Here is a 19,645-nt window from a genome sequence, read left to right as displayed (position 1 = left end):
GATGTATAGTTTGTAAAATAATTGCAGAGTAAACTAGTCACTACGCAAATTGGGGAGATCTTAATAACTATAGTAGAGCTTAAACCCCAAAATATATAATGCAAAGTAAAGATCAGTTTAAAAAATTTAAATCAAAGATGAAGAAAGAATTTATGAAAAATTGCAGTTTGATCTAAAGATTCTGATTTGCTAGTTATTAAAATGACTACAAGGCAGAGTTCACGAAGTAAATTAAAAGACCAATTGCAAACTTGCAATAAGAAAGGAAGCTAACGTAAACTTATCAGTCAGGCTTCGTGAGACCAAGCAGCAAAATGCTAACATTAGTACATGATAATCAAACAGACAAACACCAAAGTCACAGAAAATTAAAAACATAACACTATATTAGAACTTCTTATTTTACATAAAAACTAGACTATCAATATATACCTTAATGACAGACATCAAACCAGTCTTGAATTGCAAAACACCTCGGCCTTCACTGTTAGGGTCCAAATTTTGAGATAATGAATACGCGTGTTCGCATACTGCAAAAAAGAAAAAATAGAATAGGTATCAAGAGGATTTCAAAGTCAAATAAAAGGATATATTGCCATTCTCAAACAAAAAATATTATCATAAAAAGCACTTCTACATTTTTTACTGTTTCACATTTACCTATCGTTCACCATAGGCATAGAAGAAAGCTGGGAGATAATAAACAAAACTTCAAATCACTTCTAAACTATAGATGCACCGGTGAAGGTTCTAGACCATATAATAGCTGAGTTTTCTTAAAAAATGGACACAGATACAAGAGATGAAAAACCAAAAACATGAACATACATATTCTAGAGACAGTAGGATCATCATCTTGAATTTCATCCGCAACTCTTAAAATTTCATCGATATCCCTATTTTTAGCAAGCGCAGAGGGTACATTTCCAGCTATTCCACCTACAGGCCGCCCAAATGCATCTTCACCGGTCCTCTCCCTCCTCAATGCAGCACGAACCAAACGCTCCCAAAGCTCCTCAGCTCGAGACATATTCTATTAATAAAAAGTTAACAGCAGAGAAATTAACAATTAACAATTTAGAAAAACAAAAGTGTAGAACCAAAAGCCATTCTAGCAGGAAGTGCACAAGTACAAACCAGAACAACCACTCAGGTTCAGAAAAACATGAAGCAATGAAGTAGATCCAGTTCAACCTAAGCCTATTATAGCACCAAATCAGTAGCGCGAGTAGATAATCCACTGCAAAGCAAATTGAGTTCCAGTTCAGAAAACGATAAAAGTATGAAATGCTGAAGGAAACGTAAGAGAAAAACAGCGCAAGATCACATGATTCAAACTGAAAGGAAGTTCCATTTTCGAAAAAGTTAAATTAAAAATCAGAAAGATGATCGAAGAGCTTCCATTTCCGTAGTAAGGAAAAAACGAAGCAAGCATGAGCAAAGCAAAGGAAAATGGAGAACCTGAAAAACCCTCGAGGTAGGGTTCCGCAGTTGAAGAGAAGCAGAATCTGTATAGAATAAGCGGTTATTGGAATTTCTTTTCGGTTTTGAACAAAAAAGGTGAAGAGGTCTGAAGGAAAAAAGGGGACGTGGTGGGGAACCGGATCTACCGGTTACAGACACGCAATAGCGTTTGGGTTGGGGGTGCTCTCTCTCCTCTTCGTCAAAGCCACCACGCGGACAAAGGAAAAGCTGAATCCAACTTGCATATTAAGTAGGTAGTGACTATTTGCGCCTCCTATTTTGCTAAGCTCGTCATCCCCAAAACTGTAAAAAGACCAAAATACCCTTCAGTAATTTAAATTTAAAAAAAAAAAACTACCTCATCTTCATCTTTCCCTACAAACCCTCCCCCCTCTCTCAACCGTATAACCCCTCTTCTTCTCCAACCAAATTTCAAAATTTTCAACCCTCACAAAATCAAGTCTCTCAAACTCATATTAACCCACAACTAAGTCAAGAAGAGGAAGAGAAAGGAGGACAACACCCACAAGAAGAACAACAATGTAAGTTATTTCTTACAAGTTTTCGAGGCTTAGGTTGTATTTTGTGTCTTCATTCAGTCCCTCGATTTGATTCTGCCATGGGAGGATGTTTCGTGACTTGCCCGCACTCTAAACTGCGGACATGTTTTATGACTACCGCATGTTGAAGTGCGGTTAGCCTGTGAGTTGTAGAAAAATACGTTCCGCAATTTTAAGTGCGGAGGCTTCCGGAACTATTATTCCAACACATCAAGTTCCGCACTTTTAAGTGCGGGAAAATAAATTTTATTTAGGTAGCAGTACCAGACCTTAACACGATTGAAATTACTAAGTTTTTCACTTCCGCACTTATGTTAGCGGGAGTGTGTAATTTGCTTCACTACCGCATGTTTAAGTGCGGGACTAACCAGTTACGTCGGGAAGTCGCGAAATCGCGATGAAAGCTGAAAAAAAGCTCGAAAAAAGGTAAAAACTTACATGGGTAAGCTTTTATTCTTGACTTGAGATCACCCAAAAGAAGTTGGGAGTGGAGGATGAAGAGGAGGGTGAGGAGGAGGGTGAGGAGGAAGAATGAGATGGTGTGTGGGAAGTAACCTTTTTATGTTTTTTTTTTTACTAAGGGCAATGTTGGAATTTTTAAAAAATGAGATGGCGGACTTAGTAAAATGGGGAGGCGCAAATAGTCACTGCTATTAAGTAATACAAATTTCATTTTGTTGCGTAGGCAAACAATATAATTAAACAATTCACTTAAAAATGTTTATTCATTTAGCTAAAGTTTATTGAAATAAGCTTCTGTCAAGCAATTTGAACATGTCTCACTTTGGGTGTGTTGAATGATTTTCGTGTTTTTGTTTCACACTTCATATCTTTGGGTAGTTGATTTTTTTGGCCAATTTAGTTTGCAATTGTTAAAACTTAAAATTTTTTTTTTTAACGTAAAATGTTGTTTAGATAAGGATGTTCCTACTGATCTTGTGGCTTTTCTTTAAACTAATGTATTGGTTGTAGTGTGACACCCGGGGCTGACGAGGGCGGGGAGTGATCGCCGGTGCACTGAGGCACGGAAAAGGAGCGGCTCCTGGCAGGCTTCTAGGCGGAGGGTCACAGGAATGAGCCGATCTCACACCCGAACAAGAGGTATTCCGAGACTGTGTAGGAATGGACTATACAGTTGAGGAGGGCATATATGATTTGATTGTACTACCCATAACAACAAGTTGCAACTTCTTTTCGGGAGCCCAACTGATAAGAACTTCATGGTTAAGTGTGCTTGCCTTGGAGCAATATCGTGATGGGTGACCTCCTGGGAAGTTTTCCCGGAAGTGCGCGAGTGAGGACAAAGCGCGCTGAAAAGACTCGTGTTGTTACCGTGAGGCCAGTCGTCAAGTCGGGATGTTACATGTAGCACTAGGTTCTCATTATGAATGATATGCAATTGAATTTCAAAAAGAAATAGGCTGAAAATAACATAAAAGTAAATTTAAATATTAATTTAAAAGTTAAATAGAACAACTTCTAAAATGAAAACAATCTCAAAACATCATATAAATACGTCATAAGTTATTTTAATACACTTGCATAAGAGTTTATATAAATGATATATTATATTGTTTTTAAATTTGTCCAATTACACCATGACACATAGATTGGAACAAGATAAACCAGGAGAAATTATCGCATTAAAAGACAAAAATATTTCAAAGTAATGTAGTTAAGTTTTTATGTAACAACACATAATATAAATTTGTTGTATGTAAATTTGTCAAACTCTTCCAAAGTCAACTTGTAAATCTTTTTAATAAGTTTATTGAATTTTCACCGGTTGAAAAGTTTTTAATGTGATTTCCTATTGAAAATAACGTGAAGTCGAGTTTGTATTGTGGAGGTCGAGTTTCACTCCTCACCTGATGTGATTAAAAAAACTTCACTTCTCAATGATGTTGAAATAAAATGGTGTTCAATCTTAGTTAAAATGGCGTCTGAGTGCCTTGCAATCGCTGGATATATAAGAGAAGGGGAAGGTATTTCCACACAGGAGTGTCTCATTTCACCATTCTTACAATCTTATAGTGCAAGCAGAGTATTGATCAGAGTTACTTGCATTGAGTGATCGGGGGCGTACGTCTGCCCGTCGCCACAATTATTTTTTGGCTCTTTCTTTTCGCATTTCTAACCATATTCAATTTAACATTATATTTTTTTTGAACGAGACACTAATATACTTGACCTAACGCGAAAATTGGGGCCGCTTTATTACATTCATATATATATATATATATATAATTTAATTAGTACCAATTCGACCACATTCTAACCATCGAACCATAAGCGAGTGGGCTGAAAAAATAATTAATAACATATCTCTGATGTTCACTATAGGGCAAGGCTTCCTTCCTTAAAGGTCCAAATGCCACATTAGACTCAAGCTTTTATTAGTTTATATATTAAGATTTTTTTAGAAACCTATATGCCTCCCCATTCACCATCGATAGAAACATCTCTCCACAAACACTTAATCGATGAATCTAAGTGGTCAAGAAAATTCAACATACAATTATTGGCGGTTTTTAACCACAACTAAACGCTTCTTCAATGAATTATTAAAAACATTTTTTTGACATGATCACCAACTATACCTAATTAAAATCAAAAGGGCAAGAGAATCACATTGCAGTGGAATGTAAATACAAAAAAACGATGGAATTGAAGTCCATGAGGCAACGCTGGTGGTTCAAAATTCTCCTATTTCAAGTGGTGTACTTTCCGGGGGTTACTTTACGAGAGTAAAGAAGGCTCGGCTTCACTGTAAAATGCCGGGTTGAAATTTGAGGGTGTCTATTACTTCTATAAAAGTCCAACTTGTCTTGTAACAAAAAAAGAAGTCCAACTTGTCTCCACTAAACCAATACCTTATTAGGTTCGGCCACAAATTATTTCAATTTTTTTTCTCTAATTTACTGTCTTCATCACTCTAAGTCCTTACTTGCTCTCTGGAAATCATAGCAGAAGGGGGGAATAAGAATTCAAAAGCGGCGATTTGGGCATAAATAATATGGAATTAAAAAGGGTGAAAAACAACTTTACAGATGGGACAATTAGTTGCATTCGTATCTGCGGGTTTGGCTTTTCGGTATGGCCATATTTTAATTGAATAAAAATTGCAGTCATTGACGATCGCAATGACTAACAAAAATTAAAGCCTAGCTCTCTCTAGCTCTGACTAACAATGGCCATATAGTTATGCATCTATCCAATTCTAAGTTACAACTACTACTTACAACTATAACATAAACATAGCTCTAGCTATTACAGCAAACAAAGGAAATGAGATTCAAGTGCATATGTTTTGGTGTGGAGACAAACTATTCCTTGTTGCGAGAAGAGCGTCCCTTCCTTTGGCCTCCAAGGATACGAGAAATTTGCAAACCTCGGCTGAAAGCTTGGTTGAACAGCATGCGGGTCTGAAATTCTGAAACAAAAGGAAACCAAGCCAGGAAGGCAACTGGAGTGAACAAAAGCAAACCCATCACAACCTCATAACCACGGGCCAGAGTTTTTACTGATCCCCAAAATCCAGCTCGGCGTACTAGAGGCTTTAATGCTTGTGCAATCTGCAAAAGGAAAACGAAGACATTATAGCATCTCATTCCAAAATAACAAACTTTTACTAAATGACTATAAAAGGAAAAAGAGCATTCACCTGTAGCATCCCCCAACCAGTAGGCATGAACGCAAGAATGCAAACAATTATGTCCTGCATTGTCATGTGAGGAAGGGCAATCATGGTGACTAGAATCGAGACAAAAGCCACGAATATCATTCCCTTGATTAACCGGAAGACAAGTTGAAAATCTGCACTGAATTTTCGTCTCCCAACAGACACCGTCTGAGACATGGAAAAAGAAAATAAGATAGCAGAAATTTGGTTAATAAGAAAGTAATGTTGACGTATTTAAGGATTTTAACATGATCTGCACGGGCAAGAAAGAGAACAATCGATTTCTTCCATTGCTAAATAATATGTGACACCCTACCACATGTGCAGCCAATGAGCAGGGCACTAAGTTTCAGCCCATAATGTTTGTCTTAAGAATGCGTTATGAACAAAATAACTTGCTACTAACCTTCATTACAAATAGTATTAGAAAGATCACCAACCATGATATGCCATAGATCTGTCACCAAGAAAAAGATATCCGTTCATTATGCCAAATAATAAAAGTGAGATATATAGTTGGAAAAAGGGAAAAACAGGTAAACACTTACCAGAAAACTTTTTTGTGTTTTTTTCGTAAAGTTCAAGTGATAAACAAGACCATACTGATAGATAAAAAACCGCAAAGATAACAATATCTCAGCTATGATTCCGCGCATTCCTGAATATTGGAGATGCTCTTGTTCCTCTTCCCACCAGGATTCCCAACTTTTTTCAGATGGTACACCTATACCACCTCGGACGCTAATCCATTTATTCCAATCGGTCCAATCATCAACAATCTTTTGCCACTCAAACCCAGAAGGATTGAACAAGAAGGGAGCATAAAGCCAGGTCCCAACCATAAACCACATCGATATTGTAATCAAAAGATATGCAACCCCACTTCTATAAGTATGACCAAAAATTTGGTATACAATAAGCAAAACCATGAGCTCAATACCCTTGACAAAGTGGCTACGGGAGTATAGTCTATAGTTGTCAGCAAATTTAGCATGGAAAACCACAAACCCCCGACCCGTAGCTCTATATTTTGCACCTCCATGAAGCAATGTCCTACCATAATAATGAGTCTTTGTCCCAAGTGAAAATGTGAAGAAAACTGGTGCAAGCTGCAACTGCATTAATATGAACTCACTAAGTGCAGTTCGGAAACCCCTTTCCAAGCCAATTTCCATCAACATAGGCAAAGCCATCAAAAACCCAATTTGAACAAAGGACTGAGAGGCAAGAGCCACTTGAAGAGGCTTATTGTCTCGAATGGCTTTTTGTGTACTCAAACCTTCTTCAAGCCCACTAAGGACGAGATAAAGGCGACCATAGAGGAATACATATACAGTCAGAACAGTTACCTGCTCAAGCATAAAAGAGTACAAGAAAACGGTTCAGAGAAGCCTGTGAAAAAAGAATTAAATAAGAATTAACTTTGGTGGAAACATACAAGTGTACTGAAGTAAAACCCAATTGTGGTGAAATAACAGGACAACATTCTGAAGAAGTCAAAACGGTGCCCAAGTCGGTACACATCTCGACTCAGTGTTTGCTCTCCGTTGCCATTAGCTATCTTTGCTTCAAACATAGAAATCTGGTTGAGACCCACATCTCTCCCTTTCCCAACTTGTATGTACTCATGATGAGTAACATTTCCTTCACGAAGTGTAGAGTTGAAGCCTGCAAATAACATGATAAAATTCAAATGAAGATAGTACCACCCCAAAAAAATGCCAATTAAGATACGTATCAACCAAAGGCAAATAAGAATTGGACATCACTTTACCAGCAAAGATATCTTCGCTCAAGTTTATAACCTTGGAGGCTTTGCTGACACCCCCTCTTGTGAGGTGAAAAAGCCGATCAAAAACATCAGGGTGACCATAGTGGAAGCGAACTCTACATAAGCATATAAGACGAAAGCAGATTAAACATTTCAATAATCATCAATGAAAGCACAAATGGAGAAAATTAGTTTCATGAAGCCCAAGAAACATAGAACTAAGTATACCAACTTGGTTATCAAAGATTATTTAAAGGCACTGATCAGTTAGTACTACGTTTTCCTTTATTTTGCATATTCAGTGTCTCTATGTTGGTGTATAGCTTCAGCAGGGACTTACTTATTTTATGGTTTTTCTATATAATGTGTACCGGGATCCAACAACAGTAGCAAGAAGATCTATTTACTGAAGTACTTTGTCAAAAAACGTAGATTATATTTGACAGAAGCTATCCACAATTAACATCCATGGTTGAGGGGTGTGTTAAAGAGTAATATTTTGTGTGTACTAAGTTGCTCAAACATATATAAGTTATCCTAGGAGCATGATTAAGACTTTTGTTCACCGGTCACTACCCATGTCATTAGACTTCAGGTTTTATATGGTCCTGCACTCAAAGCCCACCAGGACCAGGACCAGTTGACAAGCCACACACTTTTTTCTCTCCCTCAGACAGACCCTTATTTCTCCCACTCCTCTTCTAAGCCATAGGCCTCTTTTAACTACCAAAAACGAAACATAGAGACAAGAACAAGAATGAGAACTTACCTCAGTGGATTAGCCAACAATCTCTGACCAATTGTCACAAAACTTGTCTCTTGATTAGACATAAACCATGCAAGAGAAGAAACACTGAAACCTCAGAGCAAAACAATAGTCAGGAACATAAATTATGAACGTTAGTTGCAAAATAATTTATTTTCTTGAAGTGGTACAAAATCAAAGATAGAACAAAAAGCCTTTACCTTCCAGTGAATATATGCTCCCTAAGTCCAAGAATACTGGGGAATCTCACACCGTCATGCTTCTTCAGAAATTCTTGCAACAAATTTCTCATTTTTAAAGCTTCTTCCATGTAGTTATCCTATAAAAGAGGCAACTTAATCACATGGAATAATATCAGACCTTACAATTTGTGTTCCAGTCATGAAAGTATTATACCTGATTCATATCTATTGTTTGCAAGCCTTCTCCACGTGTGAAAATAATAGCATGGTTCTGATTCTCAGGTTTACCCTCACCCAATATAGCTGGCCCAGGAAGCTTTATTTTATATATGACCTGATTAAGAAAATCAAACACAGAGTATGAGCCACCGCATTGTAGATGAATGATAAATGAAATATTATGAAGGGTGGAAAGAAGGTGGGCTTAAGAAGCAGTTCACGTCATTAAGTCTATTTAATTTGATGGCAATAATATAGCTTGTCATGAACCAATGACCCGAAAAGCTCAAGTTGTTGAGTGAAGACACATGAATAATTTTATATTATAATTCTAACACATCACCTCTCGCAAATCCCTTCAGCCTTAAAATGTGGACAATGCACACACCCACCTAACTTGGGCTTAAACATTTTATTAGAAGAATGAGAGTAGCAACAATGGAACTCTAGACTACATGGTAGATGTATGGATACCATCTCATGAACCAACTAGCCTAAAAGCTTACGCCGTTGAGTGAAGATACGTGAATGGATTAGTAGTACAAATATGTGTGTGTGTGTGTGTGCACACACACAAGGTTTGCTAGCCCTAGTCAAACCCTAAAACATTGGTCTATCAAACAAATTACTAGAAGCAAAAAGAAAGTAAGAATTATTTACATCCTTCATTTATCAAAATCCACATACTTGGTCCAAATATTGTGTAGGCTCTGTCTCAGAAGGACTACTGGATTTTGGCACAGCCTTCACCAAGCAAGAGTAATAAACCTTGTTGATTTTTTTCGGCCTCTCTTTGCTAGGTTCCTCTACCTCATCAATATAGGCAACTCGAAGTGAAGGATATCTGCCAAGTGAAAAGGTACAAACTAATTAGTAGGTAGCAAACATAATGGCCCGTACTATTAATCTTGGCCAATAACCTTGTCATAAGCCTCAGTATGTCTTGTGCACGAGCAGCGCCAGATCGCTTGTCAATCCCATATTGCTGGCATGACACCACATATGAGAATTTCATATCAGCTACTGCTTGACATTGTGACCACAATGACCTTTCACCCCTTGAGTTATCGTCTGAATTTTCTATGGCTTTGTAGCCTTCCATCAAATCTGCACATTCATTTCATTTAATTCAGAAAAACTCAATAAAAAAAGTTTCAAGCAACAAGTTTGATCGTCCCCGAAGGATAGCTCAAGTGGTAAGAGCTAGGGACATAAGGGTTGGGTGGGGTAAAGGGTGAAGGGTCCCGGGTTCGAACCCGGAGGAGGGATTAATTTACTAACATTTCTAACAACTAACATTTGCCTATCAAAAAAAAAGCAACAAGTTTGATCGATTATTAAATTCACAATCAAATGAGAAACAGCTAATAAATTATATTTAATCATTCCCAAAGAAGGAACAGTCACCTTCATCTTTGGCCATATCAAGAAAAGCCTGGAGCTCCAAAGCTTTTCTGTAGTACATCATTCCTCTCACTGCATCAGTACCAATACTTCAATCAATCAGTGATAAGTAATAGTGTAATACACAGCTGATTTTCTGAGGATAGGACATAATTGTACAGGAACTTAAGCACTCGAGTTTGCACATAAATAAGTGTTTGTGAGCATTAAGATATATATATATATATATGTATATAATATATATATATATATATATAGAGAGAGAGAGAGAGAGAGAGGAAGGGGTGGAACCAGTTCGGGTCAAAGTTTGGCCGCGGTATGATGCCCACTGACGAAGTTCTTCTTCTAACTCGTCAGATTCATTCCCTTTAAGTTCCTCCTCACTCAAACAATTTACTCGCTGAAGAAAGTTGTTCCATTCATCTGATAACCAAAAAGTACCAAGGCATGCATTGATACCCACCACTTGAACTTTGACATTTATTCAACAAAGTGATTGATGGGAAAGGATAAACACCTGGAAAGATCTTCTGCAAGTAGAAGAGTATTGAAACACCATCTTCATTGGGTGATTCCAGCTCGCGCAAGGAAAATAGAACCTCTTCTGTGTAGTATGGTGTTAAAACCCTACAAAATCCATAGAGAAAAAATAAAATTACTCCACTAAAAGGAATATATTAAGATAATGCATATTACATTTTGTAAGTAGTCACTGCTAATTTTAACTTAACTGGTTCACAAGTTTCATGTGAAAAGCATGGAAAAATATAGGACTAAAAGAAAGCTTACGAAAATGAAAGCATATTGCGAACTTTGGGTGCTGTAGGCATATCCATAAACAGTGAATTTGAGAAAAAAGAAATGCGCCTTTTGGCTTCCAAGTTAGATGGTACATCCATTGCTGATTCTTTTGTAGTAAGCAGCAAGTAAAGCCGTTTTATCTACAATTTAAAAGGAAAATATAAACAGGCCATCAGATATAGAGTTCACTACTCAAATTCTCATCAGAACGACTTAATTAGTAGCAAACCTTCTCCGTCCAAGCTTCTGTGACTGGTTCAATCGGAAACCTGATAGCCCCTTCAGATGCAAATAACTGGTGCTGTTGCTCAAGAAGAAGCATCCCATCATGCCCAGGTCCACCATGGATAGAATCTACCAAGCTATCAAGCAAAATGATAGTATGATATACAATCATAATCACAGAAGGAAGAAGACCCTTTGAAGATGTAGACTGTATAGACATTTGGACTTATGTATCATTACCTGAATATATGATCCTCCATCATTATATCTCTTGTCACCACCTCCAGCATGTCTTGGAACAGAATCACAACTTGGTCCCTGTATTCAGGCTTATTGTCTAACTGCAATAAATAAAAAGCTGGATAAGATTTTGACATGTTAAAAATTACAAACAGAAATGTTAATTTCATAAAATTGTTTAAACATTACCAAATATTTGATTAGCTCAACAAATTGCTCATAGAGGCTAGGAAGTGCACTCAGCCTGAATTCACTTATTAGGTCACCAGCTTCAATATGATTGTCTACCTCAGAGAAAATGTATTCTATAACCCTGAAATGAAAGGTGCCAACAAATTTTCACACAGATTTTAGATAAATGAACAGCTTAGAATTCAGAACATTTATGATGTGGTATTATTTGGATCAACATAGCAAACAAGGAAGGTCACTCAGAAAGTACTCCTACACACATAAACAATTGCATTATATGCTCTGGGAAACATACTGTTTCTCGCGATCCCCTTGAACCAAGTACTTAACAATGCTTTTAAATGAAGCATAGCATTCCCGAACAGCACAAGACATATAGCTGTCAGCCTCAATTCTTTTTTTCAGATCTCTATCCTTTCCGTTGCTATCCTTAGCCATATCCAATGCAATTGGAATCTACAAAAGCAGATACAGGATTGTTAAGCGAAAGTAAAGGTAGATAAAAAATTTAAAAAAAAAAAAACTCAAATAAGTAAACCTTGCTAGCAAGTAGAAATGGTGGCCACTGTATCATGTCCAGCTCACGATCAGCCCAATAAGGGACAAGCAAAAGGTTCATTTCCCTGAACAATAAAAGCACCTCAGCACACCACAGTAAAAAATTATATCTAAGAGAAAAGAATAAGACCCACAAACACAAATGTATCCTGCAGATCACCTATCACTGATCAGATCTTCCTCTCTAAAACTAGTGATTATTTGGTTCCACAGTTGAGCAAATCTTGCAGCTTCTTTTCCTTTGTTAGATGGGATCTGTAACAACAAGCTAACATAAATTTGAAGTAAAAATGCTCCAACTTCTAATCACCAGCTCAAGATTGTGATTGTAAATTAATTAACCTGATCAAATCTACGAGACAAAGTGGCTTTGAATCCTTTTTTCCTTGGCTCACTCGTTTCTTCTGGGATCAAACAGGCATTAAAGGCACCAGGTAATGATTCAAAACGAGATCTAAGCATTCCTAGGGTCCTTATCTGGAATCAGTAGACAATAAAATAATTACCAGGGTTTGAAAAAGAATACCTGATATTAAAAAGCAGGCAACAAGGGACCAATATCAGGAACACACTAAAGATGCTACGTATTTCAATCAGAATTGTGAAGCAAAATGAACTTCATTATATACAATTTTGAGAATAAATATACAAGCCACTCCACGAAGTTCTCAAATGCACAGCATATAAGCATAATAATTCAAAAACCAATGACAACCATGATCACTTACTTAGAGCCGTAGGAAGGAAACTTAAATTGCTTTTACAACAATTCAATACAGTTGATAAATATAACTTGAAATAGAAACGTTTAGGAAAGAATACGGTCACTATATTGTTTGAACTTGAAGAACTGCCCAACATTCGGAGAAGAAGGGGTACAGAGGAAAGGAGTAAAAGAATAAGAACTTTTAGCATGAAAAAATACATTCCTGCAACTTTAGACTTCCCACCAAAGTCCGTTCATAACATGCTAATAATATATAAGCAACAAAAACTATAGATCCAAAATAAATCAATAAAAAAGAGATTCGCTAACCTCACCAAGGCGACGGAATGCCCCATAAATACCACCAAATAAAGTAGAGAATATGGCATACCAAATCTGGGTATCCATGAAATATACCTAAAAAGGGAAAAAGCACATGGGTCATAATGTGAGATATAGAGTAAAAGGAGAAGATATAATCTAAACACATACCAGAATAATCGGAGCCCAAAGTGCAACTACAACACCAAGATTATTTCGAGCTGCAAAGCACATAACTTATTAATTCATCTGTGAAAGAATGGAATAATTTGAAAATCTAATGTGTTCAAGCTTACTACCATGGGGAAAGAATTCATGCCACTGGAAAGTTGAGATTTTTACACTCATGATAGCTTTTGTAGGTCCCACCAAAGGTTTTATCTGTAGTAAGAAGTTATGTTAATTGATTATTTTAAAAAGTTGCAGATATTCAATCTGACAATTGTGGGAAATTTTGGAAGTGAATATGAAAAGGCAGTGGTTACAGACTTATCCAAAAGTCATGAATGAAAATGAATCACCTCTATATAGTAACTGAATGCTAACTTTGTAATTATAAGGAGAACCCAAAACATTGTGTACCTGGATTATAAATAAATAAAAAATGTTGAGAGATCAGATTCCGAGGAAAATAACACTATTCACAACAAGGAGAAACTTTTTAAACTCAAGATTCATACTTGAAAAGGGAAAATGCGCTCTCATGCATCCCCCTACCAATGTAAAGGCGAGGCTGCCAATTACAAATAAAGCATCAAAATCACCAAGTTAAATTTTGTAAATCAGTTAGAATGGCACAGAATCTTTTGTTTGGTAGACCAAACTAAAAGATATAGAAAACAGGGTTGCCGTGTCACCTACCTGTGACCACCACATCATTAGCATCACAATCCTATAGTTCGACCTCTCAAGAAAACGACGGATGAGTGGGAAGAGAAACAACACGGCAGCTAGCATATTTGGTGACAGGTATACAATAACAGCCATAATAAACATTGAAGGCGAACTTGAATTGCTTCCAAACCAACTTTGGATGGTTTGAGCAAAGCCAGGAGGATTGTCCCAAGTATATGCAAAAGTAACTGATAGAACAATCACCCATGCTGCAGCTGAAACAACTTTCAGAATGTATCTTAACTTAACATGCATTGACATACTCCGTTGTGCTTTCCAACTGAGGATCACATCCAGAATAGCTGCTCACGTGAACATAAAATAAGCAAAGATAACATAAGCAACCTGCACTTCATATAATGCCAAAGAAATTTGCAGATAATTGTGGGACATTTCAGTTACAGCATAATGCAGTCACATTAACAAGATAATCGTATTCATCTAAAGGAATGTACAAATGCATTGGATGATGAATCCAACAACAAGAACAGCAAAAATCTTATCCCACTAAGTGAGACCGGCTATATGGATCACACTACGCCAATGTAAAATTGGATGCTACATACCTTGCCCAAGCTTTAATATAGCCGCTGTTATAAATACGCTAAGCACCTTCTTGAAAACATCACCATAAAAGATTGCACCTGGATCCCCAGATCCATTCCAAGCAACAATAATCATTGCCTAGTGACAAATTGGCTCTTTCAGAAATGCATCTTATTTTGCAAGGCATTAAAGGGAAAAATCACTCAAGTGGAGGGATAAGGGCAACACAAAATAGAAAATATTCATTACCTGTAAGCACAGAATGAAAAAACCCCACATGCGATCAAAACTTCGAAAAATATGCCAAAATGACCTGATCTCAACAAAATTGACCTTTCCAACCCATTTGTCCCTGTTAGCTGGCTTGTTATCCTGCCATAATATATAATCCCTCGAATCAACACGAGCCAATATTGAGAAGAAAAAAATCTTATAATAGTAAACAAAGTCAAAGAAGTTCTCTGCCATAATCAATGCTTACGTTAGATTTATCAAAATTTAGCTGCTCAACTGGCAGGCAAAAGAAATCAGCATCTGCACGCATTGGCCAACCAAGCCGAAAACAATCAGCTGACCTGAATATTCATTAAGATATAATATCAGACATGTATAACAAATTAACAATGAAACAGAAAAGACAAAACGTAAATAGAGAATCAGAAAATTATACCAGAAATATTCATCTAAATCATCATAGTTCCTCCATTCTGAATGCTTTGACCTCCCCTTTTTGCTTCGTTCAGCTTCCTTTTGAGCAAAGCGAACATCAATATTTTATGAGATACAGATGTCTCGTAGTCGTATAGATTGATCATCAATTATCAATATAGTGTATAACATACAAGTGTCTCGTGTGAGCTAACAAACATAAAAGAAGAAAAAAACAATGACAGAAGCAAGCACCTTAGCAATCACATTATATATAGGAGTTACAACTTTCCTTAGGAAGGCCTCCTCTTCACCTCCATAGGCGGGTTTGACATTCTCTCCCGTCATTGGACTAACATTACCAGCAAGCATACCATACAATTCAAAAGCCATCTACAAGATGCACCGTCAAAAATATCACTATGTCAATATTCAACAAAGCAGTAGGTTCCTTTCAAAAACTTCAATTCAGTATCAACAATGTCAACATATGAACAAGCCATAAGGACAAATACAAGTATATAATTGAGATAGAGATATAAAAACATTCCTAAAATGGTTAGCACTAAGAAGTCCCACTTTTACATGGTTGTCTATATCCAAACCTGGATCCATTACCAGTGTTTAGTTAAATGGAATATGCTTTCAGTTTAATTTCTTTTTTTAACAAAAAAAGCATTGATGATTAAAGATGCAAAATATAAATCAATTAACAAATATCTAAAAAAATCAAATCCTGATCCTAATTATAAAACAGAAAACATATTTTATGAGCATGAGGCGAGTGAACACAATGTCCACCCTATAAATTTTTTAGGTCATTACATAAGCCTAATCACAGACCTGTTTGATCAGGTTAAGACTTAAAACTCCCTAATATTTTAGATACCCATTAGGTCAAAGTCCAACAGCCATCCTTAATCGCAGGTTGCTTTAAATTGCAAAGCTTACATGGTGATAAATATAGCACAGGCATTCTGGCATGAATCTTATGTTAGCAGCTTCACCCCATATTAGAAGATATAGACCCATGTATAGTAATTTACGCTGCTGCACTTCTTGTTGTATGGTTGGCAACCTGCAATATGCATCCACAAGGTATGTTGTATGAAAAGCTAAAATATGCATATACTTCTCAGGAAAGCTAGCTAGATAACAAGAGTTAAAACAAGCTGCAGATGAGAATCCAGGTTCAAAATTGGAAGTCATTGTTAAATTTAGAGATCATATAATGATTTAAATTTATAGAATAAACTGTAGAACTAAAATAGAAAACAAGTTTAAAATGTTTTTAGTCTCCATATGAGCTAAACAAAGATATCCTAGTTAGCAAGAAAGCAGTTACAATATCTGTTGGACATTATGAGAGAAGAAACTCTCACCAAAGGCTACTCTTCCGACCCAAATACTTGCACCATTTTTTGTAATTCTTGAAAAGTTTCTTCATCACTTCTGTCAGTGCACGTTCATCCAACTAGAAAACAATAGTATAAGTCTTAGATTAACGCAAATAACACGAAAAGAAAAAATATTAATTGTTGACTATGGTTCCTTGGTTAAGATATATTACTATTAAAAGGGAATATACAGAACCATATATGTCTGGTGCACAACATTCAAGTCCGTTAACAAATGAATTGCAGCATGGAAACCATTTATAGCAGAAACCAAAGACAAACAACTTTCTGTATGGTATCTTATCACCAATCATAGATCAATTTTAACACAAGAAATCAAATCATCAAGTGTTAATCCACCCCTCTCCAGAACCCTCCTTCAATATAATAGTGAAACCCTAAAAAACACATTACAGGCTTTACTTGCTACATCACAATTAACAAACTAGAAAGGAAGCACCTTCAATACTAAAAAAATAGACGAAAAACACAATGTTCAGTACAGAAATTAAAAATGAAAATGAGAGTTAAAAAGCAAAGTATCAACTATCCAAGTAAAACCCTGACCTTTGGCTGTTGATCCGGCTTGGGAAATTGTCTAATGTGCACATTTGCAAGCAGTAAGATCAAATGCTCTCTCTGATTTACCACATTGTGCTTCTATAATTTGTACAAAGGGTGGCAAACAAGTCCAATTGGATTGTTAGTAACAAATAAGTGATGTTCAACTAAAAGAATACATAAAAGAGTTACCAGTTCAAGTTTGTAATTTACCTGAAACCCAAACATTGCCCCAAGCCAATCCAGGATGTCTTCATCTTTTTTTTTCTTGTAGTCCTTAGGCCAAGCAAGGCCTCTAGTGTTACGCAGAGCAAATACAGCCGCTTGAATCTATTAAGAGAGGTGAATAATTATTTTCATTGAAAGTAGAAGAAAAAAGATGAGGGTGACCAGAACTTTTGGAATACATGTATGAAAATCGAGATTGTACCTCAGGAAATCTCATTATTGCCTGGTTTGCACTATCAGGATCAAGAGGAAGAATATTATAAGGAACTAAGATCTCAGTCTTCTCAGCAACCTTATCTTGAGTCTCTAAAATCTGTTACAGTGGGAACAGAAAACCAACCATGAGTCGGTAACAGGTGAAGGTCAAAATTTTAAAGTGAACTCTATTATAATCAACTAATTTCAAATATGGTTAAAGGTACACATAAAAAGAGGAAACCAAATAGAAAGATGAGAACTTGGAAGTGAGGAAAAAACTACCTCACGGTCAACTTCCATAGACTGTGTCAAGTTAACAGCCTTCAAAACCTCAAAAAGAACATTAGCAGTCTGATATGCCTTGGTAAGCTGTGCACTGAAAGTAATAATACAAACACACTCTAGTCACACAACAGGCACAGAACATATTTATCATATTACACATTATCCAGACAATGTACCGATCAGCTTTATCAGCAGCATTTTGCAAAGCTTGAATATATTTTTTGTAGTAATGCTGATAAAAACTCTGCATCTCACGAGCATCACTCTTCTTTACCCTTCCTTTCAATGTTGGATCATTTTCCTAACAAAAATGGGACAACATTGATTCCAATCATTACATAACAGCTAGAGGTTACTAAATAAGAAGATTTGACAGTTTGCATTCTTAGAAGCTATGGATCAAAATGCTTACTCTTTCAAGACGTTGAAGAAGCGCGGTCTTAAATTGCCGAACACCGCGACCACTGGAAGTCGGGTCGAGCTTATGAGCTTTCTCGAACGCGTAGAACCGACCTGCAAGAGCAAGAGAAACACAAACCCTCTCAAAATAGAAACACATTGTGCAATGCGGTTGCATGGAGGATAAGTAAGATGAACTCACAGAGATAAGCAACTCTTGGATGCGTCTTCTCAACCTCATTAGCCACGCGGAGAATGGGCGCAATCTCGACGAGAGAGGAAGGCACAACCTCACTGTCGAATATCGCCTCTCCGAGGTTCCCTGTCGTCTGCGTCCGCGTTATCCGCCTCTGCGGCGGTGGCTGCGGCTCCGACGACATTCTCCGGCAGAATGACTGAGTCACCGCCGGCTACAATGCGGTTTGCGTGGAGGTAGAGAGAGCAAAACAGAAGCCCTAGTGAGTGAGTGTTGTTGTGTTTTGAGCTCACCGAGAAGAGAAGAGCAGTGATGGTAGTCACGGAGTGGGCCCGAATTTTCTCTGACATTGTTAGGCTCGACAAAGTGCACAACGTCTTCATTTAAATAACGCTTCTGCCATTCACTTCAGCTTCAGCTCCTCATTCAAATTTCAAAACGAAACGCCATTTTTATTTTTCTAACTTCCCTTCTGTTACCCATGCATTTCATGGGTCAAGTTATTTTCACTATACTCATGTTTTGTACCAAAAGGATTTTATAGTAATCTTCTCTTATTATCATTTCTAATTCATGACTTGTTCCGTTGATTTTAGTTTCAAGTTTCAAAAAAATTTAAAATTTTAAACTAGTTTTTATAATTTCACTGGACAAAATTTGGCTCTTGTTTTTTGTCTTATGTGAACTAAAAATAGTTGTCAGATCTATAAATCCAATTTTTGTTTTTTTAGGTTTTAAGTTTAAAAAAAATTGTTAACAACTTTATAAATCCACAATATTCACAACAATTATCAATTTGAGAATTCACAATAATGAGTGGTAGCGATGAAAATATAATGAAGGAGCAGATAGCAGTTGTAGTAGAGTTTCAATGTTACATAGTTGTGGTCGTGGTAGAGGAGGGTATCTGGGGTGGTGGAAGGGACAATAGTTGTGGTGGCAGTAGTGACGCAAGCAAAGGAAGTGGTGTCAACGTCGGTGGTCGTGGGGGTGATGAAGGTGTGGTGGTGGACGGGGAATTTTACCTGGTGGTGGCAGCGACTGGCGATTATGGTGGTGGTGGCGCATGTGGAAGAGGTGAAGGGGGGTGGTAATGGCGGTGCAGATTGGCGGTGATGACGGTGGTGAGTGGTAGTTGTGGGTGGTGATGTGATGAAGTTATAAGTTATTGAAACTAAAAACCATATTTTGTGGTTTTAAAA

General features: G+C 36.9%; 2 protein-coding genes across 3 annotated transcripts in view; both read right to left on the bottom strand.

Moving 5' to 3' along the window:
* LOC130716627 (callose synthase 9) overlaps positions 1–1,620 on the bottom strand; it is a 38,434-nt gene extending 36,814 nt beyond the window's left edge. Inside the window, exons 1-4 of one of the 2 annotated variants that reach the window (XR_009012101.1) lie at positions 1,462–1,620; positions 1,138–1,240; positions 829–1,033; positions 433–530 (exon numbers count right to left, since the gene is read on the bottom strand). Coding sequence is in view for 1 of the 2 variants with exons in the window: in XM_057566608.1 (XP_057422591.1) it covers positions 433–530; positions 829–1,030 (300 nt within the window). In the remaining variant the exon portion in view is untranslated. The remainder of the gene's footprint in view (positions 1–432; positions 531–828; positions 1,034–1,137; positions 1,241–1,461) is intronic. The other variant, XM_057566608.1, reaches the window with a different exon arrangement.
* Positions 1,621–5,046: 3,426 nt separating this feature from the next.
* On the bottom strand, positions 5,047–18,770 carry LOC130717024 (callose synthase 3). The gene is made up of 42 exons (XM_057567110.1): positions 18,450–18,770; positions 18,261–18,361; positions 18,025–18,149; positions 17,846–17,939; positions 17,568–17,678; positions 17,351–17,467; positions 17,144–17,236; positions 16,562–16,653; positions 16,131–16,257; positions 15,435–15,572; positions 15,202–15,278; positions 15,013–15,106; positions 14,781–14,903; positions 14,552–14,669; positions 13,953–14,287; positions 13,772–13,824; positions 13,613–13,673; positions 13,391–13,472; positions 13,263–13,312; positions 13,101–13,187; positions 12,407–12,541; positions 12,225–12,319; positions 12,045–12,129; positions 11,802–11,962; positions 11,504–11,627; positions 11,315–11,415; positions 11,079–11,211; positions 10,838–10,989; positions 10,566–10,675; positions 10,340–10,471; positions 10,052–10,120; positions 9,565–9,751; positions 9,332–9,488; positions 8,640–8,759; positions 8,444–8,562; positions 8,247–8,330; positions 7,481–7,593; positions 7,145–7,374; positions 6,255–7,055; positions 6,113–6,163; positions 5,689–5,874; positions 5,047–5,599 (listed from the first exon to the last, which is right to left on the bottom strand). Exons 1-42 carry the CDS (start codon positions 18,625–18,627, stop codon positions 5,351–5,353), a joined length of 5,850 nt encoding a protein of 1,949 aa, XP_057423093.1. The 5' UTR covers positions 18,628–18,770; the 3' UTR covers positions 5,047–5,350.
* Between the last annotated feature and the right edge of the window lie 875 nt (positions 18,771–19,645).

The sequence above is a fragment of the Lotus japonicus genome, chromosome 5 (assembly GCF_012489685.1).
Source record: "Lotus japonicus ecotype B-129 chromosome 5, LjGifu_v1.2".
Lineage (NCBI taxonomy): Eukaryota > Viridiplantae > Streptophyta > Magnoliopsida > Fabales > Fabaceae > Lotus > Lotus japonicus.
This window is presented reverse-complemented; position numbering and strand designations above follow the sequence as displayed.